Source organism: Saccoglossus kowalevskii, chromosome 20, assembly GCF_978046115.1.
Source record: "Saccoglossus kowalevskii chromosome 20, keSacKowa6.1, whole genome shotgun sequence".
Taxonomy (NCBI): Eukaryota; Metazoa; Hemichordata; class Enteropneusta; family Harrimaniidae; genus Saccoglossus; species Saccoglossus kowalevskii.
The window spans coordinates 9,728,898-9,748,554 of NC_140660.1; the positions used below are offsets into that span (position 1 = coordinate 9,728,898).

General features: G+C 34.9%; 1 protein-coding gene across 3 annotated transcripts in view; it reads right to left on the reverse strand.

The window, feature by feature from the left end:
* Nucleotides 1-14,556: 14,556 nt before the first annotated feature.
* Nucleotides 14,557-19,657, reverse strand: part of LOC100375806 (uncharacterized) — a 46,112-nt gene continuing 41,011 nt past the window's right edge. For all 3 annotated transcript variants that reach the window (XM_085494528.1, XM_085494529.1, XM_085494527.1), the window contains exon 17: nt 14,557-17,968. In XM_085494528.1, coding sequence (XP_085350654.1) covers nt 17,739-17,968 — 230 coding nt within the window. In that variant the 3' untranslated portion in view covers nt 14,557-17,738. The remainder of the gene's footprint in view (nt 17,969-19,657) is intronic.

The window sequence follows — 19,657 nt, forward strand, 5'->3', positions numbered from 1 at the left end:
TTGAATTGCCAAGCGATTCGAGCATTTTTGCTGCAGGCAGGGGCTCAAATACTGTGTTTGGTGGGAAACCGCTAAATTGCCGTATTTTGGCTTTAAATGTAAAGTTCAAAGGTGAAAATGTGTCTAAACATAGCCTTGCAGGCTTTTGTTCTAGTGATAGAAGGTGCTGTATTCTTTGCAAGCCATAACATACGTATTTAATTTTTTGCCGAGTACAGATAACTGTGCTGAGCTCAAATGACTGAAATAGTCAAAGTTTTCGTTTTTTGCTATGATGGCGTCAGATAATGTACCTGGCTCGAGTGATCGACGGATCCATAGCAGCCTGTTTTTCTGCAATTTGAATTTTTGCAATGACAATGATTTAGCCAATAGTGCTTGGCTCGATTGATCGACTGAGTTTCCATAGTAGCAGATTTTTTTTTTGCTTTTTCAGTTTAGTTGAATGAACACAACTCGTCATGTTTTCACTGTTCCACCAGATACGGATGTGTTTAAATTGGGAGTCTGGGAAGATCTAAGAACGAACAAGGAACATGCGCATCTGGTGTCAACATTGGAAAGCATATCACTAGCATCAAGAGCGGACTCCACAGCCAAGAGTTATCTTAACGCATTTAATAGATGGGCAGAATTCGCCAAAGGATGCGGTTTCCAGGTATTTCCTGCCAATCTTTCCCACGCGTCATTATGTCTAACTAGTCTGATTGAGGGCGCAATTCATAGCCAGAAGACGAAACAGTGCGTGGAATCGGCATGCTATAGCATTCAGTGGATGCACACCTTGGCCGGTTTGCCGTCACCTACTCAACATCCTTTTATAAAGAACATTGTGGAATCCTCCAGACGGTTACTTGGCAAACCACCAATCAAGAAAGAGCCCGTTACAGCAAGTATTTTGTGCAGTCTGGTTGAACTCTTAAAGCATTCAGGTTCTTTAAAAGATATCAGAGATCTGTGCTTATGTTTACTTGTTTTTGCTGTTTTTTTTAGATATAGTGATCTTATAGGGATTAGGGGTTCAGATATTGTTTTTAATGACACGCACGTTTGCATCACTATCCGAAGCAGTAAAAATGGTCAGTACAAGAAAGGCAATAAAGTTCACATTGCCAAAACGGGTAATCCTACTTGCCCCGTAGCTAAGTTAATTCAGTATTTACAGGCAGCTGAGATCCAAGTGGGTTCTGATGTTTTTATTTTCAGGCCTCTATACATCCAAGTATGGTGAAATATGATATATCAAGTATTGCTCAGATAAGGGTAGACATCTAAGTATGTTGAAATATGATATATCAAGTATTGCTCAGATAAGGGAAGATATCCAAGTATGGTGAAACATGATATATAAAGTATTGCTCAGGTAAGGGTAGACATCAACGTAATGAAGTATGGTGAGCTCTGACAAGTACAGATTGTTAAGATAAGGGAAGATTTGTTGTGTGGTGAAATAAGATACAACAAGAATTGCCAATGTAAGGTTAGATACCCAGGTGTGGTTAAATGCAATATTTGAAAGATATAGGATTACAATTAAGCATTGGAATATTAAAAGTGTCACTAGTTGAATATGGTGAATTCAGCAGATAAAGTAGTATTGGCCATAGTGTCTAGTAATACATTGTTTTCTTCGTCAAATATTGATCTGATCTGCTGCTTGGCAATTGATCAGAAAATAACACAAGAGATCAATATTTTCCAGATTGTGTAGCAAACATTTATTTATCACAACAATATGTTCTCCAGATGTCACATTAACCTTAATTTCCATGGGTGAAGATATTTTAAATTAATTATTTCTCAAAAAAATTTATTTGAAACTTCTATTAGCTATAACTTATATTGTTACATCAATGACCATGAGTTTTAGTTCCTGTACATTATGTTTGAAATAACAATATTGTATTATCTCTGCAATGACCCAGAACTGTTATAGCTAACTGATCTCAAGAGTAGTCTACTAAGCGATTGACTCTAGTCAACAGGTCCCAAAACTTGATTAAAGAAGTCACAGGTTTTGAAATAATTTATTCTGAATATTAGGTCAGGTCAATTCTACGGCCTGTTATGTAGGAGATCACCTTCCGATAGTGACAACTTTTAGACAGTTTCAAGCATAATGTATAACAACATGTGTATACAGACATCCTTACTACAGTAACTACTTTTATGCAAATCACCTTTCTAGTGGCTATTTTTAAGACAGTCCCAGAGCATGTGTATGAGCAATCTGTGTAAAAACACCACATTTCAGCAATATTTTAACAGATTCACCCTTGTTAGAGACCAAAATAATATTCAGCATTTCCGGTAACTATACCTTACACTATCTTTTTATAGTCAAACTGGAAAATGAGCCTATACTTTTCAACTCTACTTGAAGTCCTTCATTTGTGAACCAAAATGTCAGCCTGTAGATGCAAGATGTGGTATATTATCGAAAAATACCCTTGCATAACAATATGGACCAAGCAGCACTACATAATAATAAATTGAGGTGAATTAAATGATTTTCCTGCAGTCAAAAGTTAAAATAAAAGGTTATTCTCAACTACCTACCCCACTTTTGTTTTCAATGAACACACTGTCAGTTTTTATTTTAAACTCAAATAAATATTTAAATTGTAAATGTATCATTGTATCATTTCAATATTTCTGGACAAATATTATAACCAATGTATACATATATAAAAAACTAATCCAACCTCTATATGGAAACAACCTATAGTTACCATTTTTATTACATCCCTTGGGTGGTTGTTATACTGTATACACAGCCTTGTCTCAACGTCAGTCAATTGGTACAAAATTGTGTTTGAATTATAAAGCATCTTAATTACAAAGCATGGAAGTATTGTTAAAAGTAGTATAATGTTATAACCTATACCAATAAGCCAGCACATTCTTGAGATACTAGGGACAAGCGTTTTACTTTAGTTCGGATGGTGACCATTATAAATTCGTGGGGGCTGGCAGATTTGAAAAAAAATATAAATCATATCATTTCTAAAAAAATGTTACAATATTATATTAGATTTCAAAAATGTCAAGAGATCAATTGACTTGGGTCATGCCACATTGGGTGTCAGTTGGCTACGGACTCTTTCAAGAGTGGTGTCGTTCGACTAATCGCCTCCCGGAAATCGTTTATGCGTTCAAAAAGTAACCGCCAGAGGTGTAACGCCGATCAGCAAATTAAAAAAAAATACCTTGACGTGCAAAATTACGATAAACTTGCGCACCACAAAACATCACCGCGTAATATTCACGAAGAAAAAACGTTACAAATGAAAATATTCCAACTTCTACCAAGTTCCACTCCTCCAACACTTTCACTAGACCGCCATTTTGGTGACCCCGTATCATTGATCGCGCCCTCCGCGGACGAATTTGAGTGAGAGTGAATGTGATAATTTAACTACGAGTGGAATTATGGGAAATCGTTATATACTCCAGTTTACACATGCTGCATAAACCAATATAAATGTCAAGGTTTCTACCTGGGTGACGAGCATTGGATAAAACTAGTAACCGTTCAACCTAGAATAACGTGCAATGTAACATTTTTTCTGACCACATCTGTAAATGTTATTGAAAGAATGAAGTGTTATCGAATTGATTGAAGGGAATGAGAGAATAATCTATTCATGTAAATCATGTGACCATTAAAATTTTCACTGGACATTCGCGTTTTCCAAATCTCGCCTGATTTAATACTGCCGTTGGCGGCGTGCTTGGATAATGTCGATTCCAGATACGATAAGTGTACATTAATGAATATCAGAAACGACAGAGTCAGCGTCACGGAATTTTGCATGGGGGCGACGTCGGCTCACCAACATTGCACCGAAAGCGCGACCTTACTAGGGAGTCCGGGAGCAAGATCAACCTTAACAATTTTGAAATCTAGACCTCTGAAACACTATTTCTTTCATTTTGCACAAAAGAGTTTCAGCTTGAAATTTTGGAATGGCGACGCCCCTCAACAATTTGTTCGAGGAGGCGAGCCCACTGGACCTCTCCTCGTGCCGCTGTCTCTGCATGATCTCGTTGCCATGCAATCCTGCATCGGAGATTGAGCGTCAACAGTTTCAAATCTACTATATACACCATCTTTTGTTGAGAGACAATCCCCCACACAGCAAGAAATACTATATTCTCGCTTTCCGCACCAGGGTTTGAGGGTGAATATTAGGAGGACGATAAAGATACAAGCCTTTGCTGAATAATGCAGTAGATACGCTTTATACCTGATTCCACTAGCAATGAAAAAAAACCCTGCTTGATTCCAAGTACTAGTCAATATCTGCAATAAATAGGTTGTTTCCCACTGGGAGTAAAAGGTCATCTGATACATCTATGGTGGATAAAGATGTTGCATATGTTTATTACGTCACATATGTTTATTACGTCCAAACCGCGCCTCCCAGGTATTCGGTTATCCCCGAATACAAACCCCAAATGTCCGTTCTGATAAAAAGGAAAATTATGACCTTTCAACTCTATTATGATAATGAGTTGACTATATAGCCTCGTTTTGAGATGGGGGTTCCCCGGTAGATAGTTTTTCGGTAGACAGAGTTCTTCTGTGTACGGCGTTGAATTTTGTGAGTCTGTCGAGTGAATAATACATCATTATCAACAGTCGTGTGGGTGTCTAAGTCTTTTTTTATGTCTGCTAACAGTACCCACGAGTCCAACCCAATCTAGTATTCTCGGTACTTCCCGGGAACAGACTAACGCCTGTCTCTATTAAATATGCTTCTCGCTTAAACTTCTCGTGCAGCGCGTGTTCGGATTTCATGTAAATAAACAATGTATTTTACGCGTGTTGTATACGTCGCTATGAGTTTCATATTGAACAAGACACGGCGCGACGACCACCATACTGTAACTCACAATTCAAAATGTTTTGGAAGCATGTATCTCTTGTACTGAATCCAACACAATATAGCTGGATTTTGCTTGGGTTTTCTCAGAAGGCAGTTGACCAAAAAAGATCGACCTTGAGGGCAACAATATTTGCGTGTTTTTTTTCATAACGATAACTAGGTTTTGCCGAAATGACTGTATGTCATAAAATGGAGGGGTGGGTTAAAAAGATTGGGTCTATCTGGGCTTAAAACAACGGCGCATATCCGTATACGTCACCCTTTATTGCCGTCAGGTTTACCCCTTGTAAAAACGCTGGTATGAATAACGAATAAAGTCAGTCTTCTATCATAGAGGGCTGTGAATTGAACCACCTATTTCGCATAACGTGATTAATTAATTAAGCGCTTGATTTGGACATAGAAAAGTAAACACAAATAAAATCCGCTAAAAAAATCACCAGAATGCAGGTGTAACCAGCCTGTCAAGTTTAAGCAGATACACAGACAAGCCTTAAAGGCCTTGTGCTGAAAATAATTAGAAAGTAGTTAGAAGTATATCAATTAATAGTCTGCGATTTTGACTAGCACCAAACTATGGCCAAACAATGCTTTAGTGAATGCTTTCACTTCCCAGGTATTCTGCCAGTACTTCCCATGTCTAAAGTTCTCCTCGGTTTTATTATGTTGGAATTCTAATGACCAAACACAAATCCCCGATATTTCGTTTGTGCTCTTAAAACAAAACCCCGCCTCACTGGTATTCGTTTAGCATTACCGAATACAAACCTGGTATTCTGTTCAATGGAGAGAAAATACGACCTCTGAACCCTGTTATGATAATGAGTTGACTCTAGCCTCGTTCTGAGATGGGGATTCCCCGGCAGATAGTTCTTCTGTGATGGTGTTGAGTATTGTGATTCTGTCGAATGAATAATACAATAGTAACGACAATAGGTGTCCAAGTACTTATTTATCCCGACTATCAGTACCCACGATGCCAATCCCGCCTTACCGGGCACAGACTACTGTCTTTTTTCTGCAGTAAAGCATAATGTAACGTCTTGTCCCTTTTGTTGATATGTGGGAACAGGTAACGAATTTCAAGTAAAGGGTAGGGGTTCTTTGGAGTGAAAATATATCACTCCGTGGGACTGTTGCAGGGCAAGGAACTCTTTGAGAAATAAATCACTTCGACACAGTTTACACTGTTAGCCTCTATTATTCATAACACAATAATGACATGTTGCACATGGAAGTATCTTGATGCACACGCGTCACAATCTCATGGACTTGCAAAGACAACATCTCATTGAAGCTACCCTCTGAAACCCTTACACAGGAAGTCTCGCAATATCTTTACTGAGAACCTAAAGCTATGCACAATTCTCTAGGTATAAAGCCAAAGTCATCTCTATATTCTTTGTCCAAGCTGTGAAGTGCAAGGCCTTTAGTTCTTCAGGGGTCGGCTTGATCTTGAGGTCTTGTGAGTGAGTTACAAGAACTGAACTGTGTCAATTTATATCAGTTTTTATTGGTGTGGCTGAAGCCAAAATGAGGCTAAATAAATCAAAGTATTTGGGGATTCGATTGGGGCGTAGTTTGCCAGCAGAATCTCAGGGAGGTTGGGTTAGGCCGTGAGAGTTCTAACACACAAAACTAAGATAGAATTAAAGCTGCAAGCAGCGTCGCAGGGGCCCAAGTATATTCCATAAATAATGAGGTCAAATGATACACAATTGATTAGTTTGAATGATTAGTACCATGAAGTCGAAATGCAGTTGGTTCCATATATTTATTTGAGATATGACAGTTATGCATATTAATGAGCTCACATGACCATATATGATCATCTGTTATTTTAATCAATCTCTCGTACAATGTTGTCATAATAACACAGTTTTCATCTTCCTAACTGCAACAGTGTTTGAGATATAATGATTATGCATATTAATTAGCCCACATGACCATATATGGTCATCTGTTATTTTAATCAAATCTCTTGTTTAACATCATCATAATAACACAGGTTTCATCTTCCTACCTGCAACAGTGCTTGAGATATAACAGTTATGCATATTAATGAGTTCACATGACCATATATGGTCATTTGTTATTTTAATCAAATATCTCGTTCAACGTTGTCATAATAACACAGGATTCATCTTCCTAACAACAACAGTGCTTGAGTTATAACAGATATGCATATTAATGAGGTTAGAAGCCCCCACCCAATGGGTGCCCAGTCACGTGGCCTAGCAGTGTGCTATTGGGGCAAAATGATGTATCTGACGACACAAATGCACATACAAAATTTGAAAGAAATCAGACTAATACAAAACATGTAGTTGCATAATTTAAATTTTCACAAAATCCAAGATGGCGGCCAAAACACGTGACTTATCGAAAATATATTATTTTTTTCATATGGAGTTGAGGCCAGGCATGGTAAATATAAAAACATCTAGTAGATTCGTTGAATCACCTCTGAGAAACAAATGCCCAAACTTTTGGTCAATTTTGCTTAAAATCCAAGATGGCGTCCAAACCATGTGACTGATCTGAATTTTTTTTAGGTTTCTGAAAGGGTTAGATAGGGACATGTCATGACGCAATATTTGAGATTAACGCTCAAGTGTGGCATGAGTAAAAAAACTACTTCCTGTTGAGAACAAACCCAAAATGGCGGCCAAACCACGTGACCAATCATAATGAATTTCTCAAATCTAAATCTGCTCTATATGTAGAAGCTAAGTACTGCATATGAGAACATTTTACTTGGCGGTTCTGAAGAAGAAGACTTTTAAGTGTTTTTTACCGTTTTTAGGAAAAACAAAATGGCGGGAAAAGTCACATGACCGCTAAAGTTTTTATTTCTGATATTTATTACACATGAGTTGTACTATATACCATAAAAAAATCTAGACGCCTAGACCCTCAGAAAGTGGTCAAATAGCCACTTCCGGTTTTATGGCTACCAAACTAATTGGCCAATCAAAATTCTGAAAGCATGTTGCACCAGTTCACATTAGGGACTATCAGTATAGAGCATTATCAGACCATTCTGTTCAGCGGTTTTCTCAAACGGCTTGACGAAAAAAGTTATGGACGAAAGAAAGAAGAAAGAAGAATTAAAGCTGCAAGCAGCATCACAGGGGCCCAAGTATACATGCCATAAATAATGTCAAATGATACACATGATACACAATTAGTTTGAATGATTAGTACCATGAGGTCGAAATGCAGTTGGTTCCATATATTTATTTGAGATATAAAGGTTATTAATATATGGTCATCTGTTATTTTAATCAAATCTCTTGTTCAACGTTGTCATAATAACACAGGATTCATCATTCTAACTACAACAGTGCTTGAGTTATAACAGTTATGATTATTAATGAGGTTAGAAGCCCCCACCCCTTGCAGTTGGTTCCATATATTTATTTGAGATATTAATGTTATGAATATTAATGAGTTCACATGACCATAAATGGTCATCTGTTATTTTAATCAAATCTCTTGTTCATTGTTATCATAATAACACAGGATTCATCTTCCTAACTGCAAAAGTGTTTGAGATACAACGATTATGCATATTAATGAGCTCACATGACCATATATGGTCATCTGTTATTTTATTCAAATCTCTTGTTTAACATCATCATAATAACACAGGTTTCATCTTCCTACCTGCAACAGTGTTTGAGATATAACAGTTATGCATATTAATGAGTTCACATGACCATATATGGTCATATGTTATTTTAATCAAATCTCAGGTTCACTGTTGTCATGATAACACAGGAATCATCTTCCTACCTGCAACAGTGCTTGAGATATAACAGTTATGCATATTAATGAGTTCACATGACCATATATGGTAATCTGTTATTTTAATGAAATTGCTTGTTCACTGTTGTCATGATAACACAGGAATCATCTTCCTAACTGCAACAGTGCTTGAGATATAGCAGCTATGCATATTAATGAGGTTAGAAGCCCCCCACCCCATGGGCGCGTAGCCACATGACCTAGCCATGTGCCATTAAGGGAAAAGAATGTATCTAGAGAGTAGAATACACGTACAAAATTGTATTCCAATCGGACTAATACAAAACATGTAGTTGCATAATTTCAATTTTCACAAAATCCAAGATGGCGGCCAAACCACGTGACTTATCGAAAATATATTATTTTTTCCATATGGAGTTGAGGCCAGGCATGGTAAATATAAAAACATCTAGTAGATTCGTTGAATCACCTCTGAGAAACAAATGCCTAAACTTTTGGTCAATTTTCCTCAAAATCCAAGATGGCGGCCAAACCATGTGACTGATCTGAAATCTTTTATAGGTTTCTGAAAGAGATTGATATAGAGATGCCATGTAGCAATATTGAAAATAATCGCTCACGTGTGGCATGAGTGAAAAACTACTTCCTGTTGAGAACAAATCCAAAATGGCGGCCAAACCACGTGACCAATCATAATGAATTTCTCAAATCTAAATCTGCTCCATATGTAGAAGCTAAGTACTGAATATGAGAACATATTACTTAGCGGTTCTGAAGAAGAAGATTTTAAAGTGTTTTTTGCCGTTTTTAGGAAAAACAAAATGGCGGGAAAAGTCACATGACCGCTAAAGTTTTTATTTATGATATTTATTACACACTACAGGCTTGGGCCCCTAATTAGAGTACCAGGGAGTTTGGGTCTAAAGTTGGGTTTACAGAATACAGGAAGGGGAGTTACTGACCAAATCCCCGCGAAGCAGACAATTTAGACGTCATGCTGTACGGCATGAAAAACGACTAAGTGAGAACCACTCACAAAGTTTTTCTTTTTTCTGTTTTGTTAGTAAACAGCAAAAAATAATATACAAATGAAAATGAAAATCACTAAATCATTCAACTTCTATCCTGTGACAAACTATAGTGTGTCAGTTTACCCTCCCCCTGAAAAAGTGTTTGGAATGTTCCACCAGACTGACAGCATTCTTTATTCTATGTTTCTTACCTATTACCTCAAACCCTGAAAATAAAAGTTTGCATAGAATAATGGGAAAAAACGGTGTGCATTGCCATGTGGTAACTGTCATAAAGGTGATTATTGACAGGTCATATTCGTTTACAACTCTGAAAGGACAATTGGAATCCACCAGGTGTGCGTGCGATTTACATAACAATGGATGTTTACGATCTACTGGCTTGCATACACGAGACACCTGCTAGCAAGACCACATTCTGATTGTGGAAACCCAGGTGGTGTACCTGAATCTGGGCAATTTATGGGCAAAATCATAAATAGGCAAGGCAGAGCATTTTGATTGACAGCAACCAGTGTGGTTCGACAGATGATATTTGACATTATATGAATAATCAATAGATGATTATTCGTTCACCATTTATTATGTAAGACTGAATATCTGCCACTAAAGTCAAAGGAGTTTGAATTTAGTATAGCTTAATGTCGAAATGCTGATCTTTGACGAGGGGGATAATGCATATGATAGATATGTTTTACGTTCGATTTCACGCATAACATGTGTTATCACAGTAAACGGGAAATGGTTTATTATGTACACATTTAACTTAACAAATGACATTGATCAAAGACAATACTTTTAAATGCAATGTTTATTTATTGTTTATTGCACACCCTCACCAATATAACATACATGATAGATAAAAATTGTTCTTTTTAGATAAAACCCAAATATAAAATGACCATTTTTAAAAACCTCGGCACGGATCTAGAAGCCGTACCTACACACGAATTGGTGACGTCACAAAATACATGACCTTCAATCGGGGTCGTTTCCTCGGTATATACGAATTGGTATATACAATAAAGATACTTAAGACATTGCACATAAGGTAAAACAAATCATGTGACAATATAATGATAATAAAGGTAATAAATCCTAGCTTAACAGTTGAACACAACGATCATATAGTCAGTCGGGTGACGCCGAGGGTCACGCACTTGTTGCAAAATGGCCGTGTGGTTGAAACTGGGTCATGGCGTGACGGGCAAGGAAGACATCATTAAACACTCTCAAAATCACAATAAAACGGGGAAGTGGTTGCATATTACGGCGTAGCCAACATGGGAAATAGAAAAACGCTCAATACAAATGACACGGGTTCGAATCACACTAGATACACACTCACCAGAACCGAAGCAATCAGAAACGAGCAATCGTTTTGGCTTTTCCGTTCAACTCATCGGAACACTGGAGTAGTTAGAAAAATGAACACCACTTAACGACCAACGTCGTGGCGTGGTACACAAGCGTGCCATCAAAATAAAACAAAATTAGCTTGAAAAGACAGTGGAATCGAGTACCCCTCAGAGCTACCGTAAAAACGTAAATCAAATAAACTGAAATCTCTCAAACCGTAAACAAGTAAGCAAAGAACGTCGCGAAAAAATAATAACCTCACAAAACTCCACCATACAAAACTGAATGAATAAATATTAAAATAACTTACGTCTTAAACTGGACGACGCGCAATTTGTTCAACAGTTTGTGACAAGAGATAAACAAGACCCAAGTCAAGGTAAGTTTTGTGTCGATGGCGTTCCCTATATTACGAAAACAATTCAGGCAACAGACGAATATCTTCTGTGGTGTTGTGGAATTTATACTGTGTCTGTGGAATTGTTGATTGAGGGTTCGAAGCCAGCAGTTAACATTTTGTTAAAAAGTTTCACAATTAAATCAAATATCCAATGATACCAGTATATTTATTTCATTATTTTAACAACTTGCGATGGTGGAAGTTGGTCAAACACGAGTTCTTACACCTAAATAAGTATCAAATATTTATCCACACATTTATTCTCTCAATTTAACAACCTTGTAGAGGTGGGAATTAATTAAACAACAGGTATTTACTCACAAATATAATGGTCAATATTTGTCCATACATTCATTCTGTCAATTTAAGAACTTGTAATTGTTGGAATTAATCAAATGAGAGTTGTCTACACCAAAATAAGTTTCAAATGCTTGTCCATACATTTATTGTCTCAATTTAACAACTTGTAATGGTGTAAAATAATTAAACGAGAGCTGTCTACACCAAAATAAGTCTAAAATATTTGTCCGCACATTTATTCTCTCAATTTAACAACTTGTAATGGTGTAAAATAATTAAACGAGAGCTGTCTACACCAAAATAAGTCTAAAATATTTGTCCGCACATTTACTCTCTCAATTTAACAACTTGTAATGGTGTAAAATAATTAAACGAGAGCTGTCTACACCAAAATAAGTCTAAAATATTTGTCCGCATATTTATTCTCTCAATTTAACAACTTGTAATTGTGGGAATTAATCCAACAAGAGCTGTCTACACCAAAATAAGTCTAAAATATTTGTCCGCACACTTATTCTCTCAATTTAACAACTTGTAATGGTGTAAAATAATTAAACGAGAGCTGTCTACACCAAAATAAGTATTAAATATTTGTCCGCACATTCATTCTCTCAACTTAACAACTTGTAATTGTGGGAATTAATCAAACGAGAGCTGTCTACACCAAAATAAGTCTAAAATATTTGTCTGCACACTTATTCTCTCAATTTAACAACTTGTAATTGTGGGAATTAATCAAACGAGAGCTGTCTACACCAAACTAAGTATTGAATATTTGTTGAGAAATTTATTCTCTCAATTTAACAACATGTAATGGTGTAAAATAATTAAACGAGTTGTCTACACCAAAATTAATCTCAAATATTTGTCCACACATTTATTGTCACAATTTAACCACTTTTTAATAGTGGAAATTACTTAAACGCGACTTGTTTAATCAGTTGACATCAATGCAACTTACCCGCAGACAGTGCACAACAGAGTATCATTATTGAGCAATTATAAACAGGAACGTGTCTTGGCATTAGGTTTAGGGTCGGGTCAGGTATGGGCAACGGAATTATTAACAGGAACGTGTCTTGGCATTAAGGTTAGGGTCGGGTCAGGTATGGGCAACGCAAATGGCAAACACCCAATTGGCAAAATGTACACTAACGAGTTATGCCATGTATATAGTTTACACAAGTAAAAACACAAAATTGCCAATTTTTTGGACAATTATAACTCAATAATAGAAATATGTTTTATTTTTATATATATATACACACTATATACTCTTATCAAATGCAAACACAACCAGTCAATCCATCGTGGTCAGGAGGACCTGGGTTCAATTCCTTTGCCTGCCCATGTTTTTCTCGCAAACACTATTTGGCAATAAAGCTAAATATGACAACAAATTATTCAACAACAGACACGAGGTGCATGGCTGCTTTCCAAATGGTTCCCTTCTTTTGTATTGACCCCCTAATTATTACTGATCTCCCTTTCTAACTCTTCCCCCAAAAGTAATATATCGCCCCTTTTAAAATGTAGTGACCCACAAATTAATGAATATTCATGAGCACAGAAACTGCTACGTCATGAATAAATTAGCATAATTAAAAAATGCATAAAGTGTAGGTACGTCTTCTGGAGTCCTGCCGGTTTATTATGTACACATTTAACTTAACAAATGACATTGATCAAAGACAATACTTTTAAATACAATGTTTATTTATTGTTTATTGCACACCCACACCAATATAACATACATGATAGATAAAAATTGTTCTTTTTAGATAAAACCCAAATATAAAATGACCATTTTTAAAAACCTCTAACAACTGTACTTAATATATTAATTGTTCAACATTGAATATAAAACGTTTTTATTTATAGAAAAATCTGGGTTTTCATCAGCAAGTGTCCTTCATTTCTTCATTTATCTACTAACCAACCTTGAGAGGTGAGGTGGGAAAAATAGAAATTGTCAAGATGCTATCACGTAATCAAATAAATTAGTTGTCCAGTGAATAAATATACTGACCGCAAAACAACACCAATCAAAAACTGAAAAAAAATGTTATTGAGTGTTAACATGAGTGAACAGGAGAATCTACAGGTTGGCTATTGTAGCTGAAAGCTATGTGAAATACGTTATGTAGCTGTAGATATAACAGTACATATAACACTAATCGGTTGACAGTGCAGTAAATTCACAAGACGATACTTATCTAACTAATTATACCAGTTAAATTATAAAATGTTGATTGAAGTAGAATCTGAAGATCGGACCGATTTGTCGGGGAATGTATAAGTGGGTATTAAAAGACCATCGACCTGGTACCTTTATAATGTGACCTTGAATCTCTGCTGTAGATGTTGCTGCCCCAATGCATAATGAGTAACCCGAAGAGCACACAAGGCTATGTCAATATGTAGTTTACAATGATATATAGAAATACACAACAGGTCAGTAAAAGTCTTCAGTAACAAACAACGTGTCCACTAAACTATGTATAGGATGAAAGACAAAAGGCAATTCATTCTATGAACTGAACACATATTCATTTTTGTAAAAATGTTAACCCTTCCGTCATGAAATTGGTCAGATCTAGATGACTTCAATCTGAGCGTAAGTATCACCCCAAACATCATTGATGTAAAAATGGGAGTATCTCTCAGAAAAACTGAAAACTAACACACCTAAAATATCACCTTCAACAAAAATACAGTATTTAAAACATTAAAAGTACAGAGCAGTATACAATATGTTCGAAAATTAGTCTCGGAATTTTATACTGGACGATCACATTTGCACTAAATTGAAAATTTATTTTATTTACATTGTATGTAAAACACAATTCATTCCAAATACAAACACACTATTAAAAATGAACTTCCCACACAAGACACAGAAATGTAACGCTCTACTGTGATCATTGATCTGAAGAATACAATGTATTCAAATCTATATTATCAAAATCATTGCTATGATATAAAAATGAAGAATCTGATTAAATAGTTTCACCATTTCAATTAAATCATTGTCTTATTTAAGCAGCATTGTATTCAAATCGATATTATCATAATCATTGCTATGATATACAATGAAGAATCTCTGATTAAATATTTCACAGCTTTCAATTAAATCATTAGTCTCATTTAAGCAACAAAGTGTATTCAAATCGATATTATCAAAATCATGACCTTGATATACAATGACAAATCTGATTAAATATTTCACAACTTTCAATTGAATCATTAGTCTCATTTAAGCAACAAAGTGTATTCAAATCGATATTATCATAATCATTGCCATGATATACAATGAATAATCTCTGATCAAATAATTCACAACTTTCAATTGAATCATTAGTCTCATATAAGTAACAAAGTGTATTAAAATCAATATTATCAAAATCATTGCCATGATATACAATGAAGAATCTCTGATTAAATATTTCACAACTTTCAATTGAATCATTAGTCTCATTTAAGCAACAAAGTGTATTCAAATCGATTTTACCAAAATCATGGCCATGATATACAATGACAAATCTCTGATTAAATATTTCAACAAATCATTTAAAGTTTCGGGTTTGAGCAGTTATATGTCACTTCATAAGAAACAATGTCAAAAGACCAATGCCAGATCTAATTCCTTTAGTTTGGTGTTTGGCTCTGAAACGTTTCTGTCCGATAAAATCATTTTTATTATAACTGAGTCTGTGTTAACAATAAACTCTTCAAAAGATCTAATCTGTTTATTTATAAATTTTGATAATTGACACGTGCACACTGTAAAATGATACACCAATTATTGAATCTGTGTATTATAAGGAAAAAACATGGTTTTGTACCATTCCTAATAGATTTGTGCCGATAATCAATATTATGGATTTAAGGTTGGATAGTATTGCCGAAAAATAAAAAACGAGTCTTTTAAATCTACAGTGAACTGTCGACGTTGTCCCTAATTTGCATAGGTTAACATAACTACTCCCATAGTTTCAAATAGATACAGAATACTTTAGCTTGCCATACAATGAAAGGTTAACATAACTACTCCCATAGTTTCAAATGGATACAGACTACTTTAGCTTGCCATACAATGAAAGGTTAACATAACTACTCCCATAGTTTCAAATGGATACAGAATACTTTAGCTTGCCATACAATGAAAGGTTAACATAACTACTCCCATAGTTTCAAATAGATACAGAATACTTTAGCTTGCCATACAATGAAATGTTAACATAACTACTCCCATAGTTTCAAATAGATACAGAATACTTTAGCTTGCCATACAATGAAAGGTTAACATAACTACTCCCATAGTTTCAAATGGATACAGAATACTTTAGCTTGCCATACAATGAAATGTTAACATAACTACTCCAATAGTTTCAAATAGATACAGAATACTTTAGCTTGCCATACAATGAAAGGTTAACATAACTACTCCCATAGTTTCAAATAGATACATAATACTTTAGCTTGCCATACAATAAAAGGTTGACATACCTACTCCCATAGTTTCAAATAGATACAGAATATTTTAGCTTGCCATACAATGAAAGGTTGACATAACTACTCCAATAGTCCCAAATAGATACAGAATACACTAGTTTGCCATACAATGAAAGGTTAAATACTTACAGCAGAATCCATCTACTATTTGGATGAGGAAATGGCACTTCTAAAGTTGCACATAGAAACATGAGTACCAATATTGTTTTCATTGGATAAACTTTCGTAGTATGTTTTTTTTTTGATATACAAAAAACATCAGAATGGAGTAAATCATTTGACTCTCTGTTTCTATGAGTTTATACATTTGTCCTCAGAGACAGTCTTAGGTTGCGTCTTGGGCTACGTATCTAGGATATAACAAAAAATAATAAACTCATTCCATGGATATACATTATTTGTTGTTACTTGTATTCATACTAAATACAAGAAAATGTTGCACAAATATTTGCTAAAAAGACGTTAATAAAAGAAAGCATAGTCTTAGATATGATGAACTAAATAATATTTATATCCTTAATTGTATTGTACAATGAATTACGGGAAACAAGCCCAGTTCATATGCAGTATTTTTTGTGAATGTAGATCATCCAAATATTAGAAGAGAGACCTGCATAGACATCGAATCTGATCACAAGAAATATTCACACTAAAATGTAATGTATTTTTGAAATGAATAGGGAGCACACATTTTGAATCAAGCCACACAAATAAATGATGTGATTAGTTATCTCCATTAGCAGAAGCATCATCGTGTTTCAATGGAACTGGACCAGGTAGACCAGAGAAGTGATTGTTGATGTTGGGACAAATGTGCATATGGAATATCATCATGTAACATGAAAATATGAAAATAAAAATTACATATTAACCAACCGACCATTTTTTGAATGTAATCAGTAACCCACCATGTGCGATGTTTAAACAGTGTTTGAATTAAATCAATCGTGGCAGATCTAACATAGGTCAACCCATAGTACCTACATACCAAGTATCCAAGCTGGTAGATTTCGAGAAGTCTGAAATGCAATTATGGGCAGAGGACTGGTAATTATCTATATGAACAGCTCGACTCGACAGCAGAGCTAAGGATTATGGATGTCAGTCAGCCGTTTTGGTTCGAATACATTCAGAACCTATTGTTTGTGCACATGTTACACAAAGTACTCGACATATGTGACAAATGAATGGATTTGGTTATAAAGGTTCTGAATATTACTCTGAATGAACAGAAGGAGACAATTATCTCTGATTTAAACTTCATTGACTAATGGCTTGAATTGTTCAATGCTAGATTAACTAAGAAACACACTTATGGCATATGGTGTAATACGAATGTCAATTGAATACCATAACTGCTAGAATGTTATTACTGACTCACAATTCTTACATATACATTTTCATACAAGAGGTTACACTACTGTATTCAGTGTACATCGGTATCGGTAATAATATATAAGAGTTTAATTACTATCTAAAGTATATACATGTTTTTCTGTAATGCATCAGTGATACATGTTCGCATTTCCAGCATGGATAATCGCGTAATAATCTTCCAATGTGGTCAGGTACTGCCTGCAGTTTATTTCCACATAATGATAACTCATATAAGGAAGGCAATTCTTCAATAATCTGCCATGGAAATTCCTTTAACTTATTGTCGTCCAGTCGTAGGTGAATCAGATTTAACTTCTTTATTCCTGATAAATATAAAGAATGCAGAATTTAAATTTCATGAAAGTTGACAAATTTCCAAAAACACACTACAATTTGTTTTAAATATTAAATTACTATTATATTTCTTATTCAAATATTCTGACATTTTGTTTCAACGTGATTAAATTTAATTTATATTAATAATAAAGCAAAACAAATCAGGTATGCAAATAGAACAGTCCTAAAGAAAACAGCTTAACTAAAGCCCTTTCACATCCCATGTTGATGAGAAAACCAATATCCTATCCAGTAAGTAAATTGCGATTAATATTTGTCCGTGAATTTACATTTTAATTTATATGTTACTCATTTGCATGAGCTCTCATTACCGAAGAATGTGTGAATGTGCTTGAGCCTGGAATGCTCACTAAGGTAGCAGGATAGTCTTTTGCTAGACAAATTCTGGACAGAAAGAAAATTAATCAGAACATGATGGCTAAAACTTACCAAACCTATACATTACTGAAAAACTTAAATTTTGCCAGAAATTTTCGAAAAACACTTATTTGTGTTTGTTTTAGGCCCACAAAGATGCGATAAATGAGTAAATGGGTGAATGAATATTTGAGAACAAAATTATTTCTTTTCTTCAATTATTACACTGACAAGATTTTATGTTTGTATCAGAACATGATGGCCAAAACCTGTACATCAAACCTATACATTTATGAAAACGCATTAATTTTGCCTGAAACACTTATTTGTCTTTGTTTTAGGGTCACACAGATAAATGGGTAATTGAATATTTGAGGACAAAATTATTTCAATTCTTCACTTATTATAGCGACAAGATTTTTTCTAGTGAACTTGTATCAACAATACTGTTGCAAAATTAAAAAAAAACTGTTGTAAAATAAGTGGAACATTTTTCAAACGTTTAGGTATACTCTTGAATTTTTTATAGAAATTAAATACTGTAATGCAAGTGCCATTACCGATAAATAAAAATGTATTGAAAAAACATAGTAATAAGTTTATAAGAATGTTTATACAATCAGTATAGAAACAATCATTGTATATTGACTTATAACAATTTCTAGGAATACATAATAGTGTACACTGTATAGTATTCTTTATGTTTCTAAAATAAATTCCATTCTGATTGTTGCTCATTATATTTGTGGCAACAAAGTAAATGATAGCATGGAACATGTCGAAAAATGGTGCATCTTCTAAGACATATAAAATACATACTATAGTGTTACAAACGATATGGAAGTATTTCCAAGGGACACATCTCAAGTCGTATAGGACATGTGACCTGTACCGAAGTACTAATGCAAATTGAGCTGGTAGGTTTCAATAAGAAGGAAATGTAATTGTTGACGGATGAGGGTCAATCATCCATACAAACAGCTCCGCTCTGTCATCGATACAGCTACAAATGACAAACATTGTTGTTACCCCTAAAGGGTCATGGAAATGGGAAACACGAGAAAAATCTCTGGATATATATGATTATCAGAAATAGCACATGTAATGTCCAAAATGGCTGCTAGTTGCCTGTGAAATAACAAAATACATCTAATGTATTTGTAAAAAGTTTGAAAAGGATATGTCAACAACTGTGTGAGCTATGACTCCTGATATATTCACAGATAGACTGACCGAACTGACCCAAAATAATAGTCCTCACTTTCGGACTTTGTCCAAAGCAGAGACTAAAAACAGAT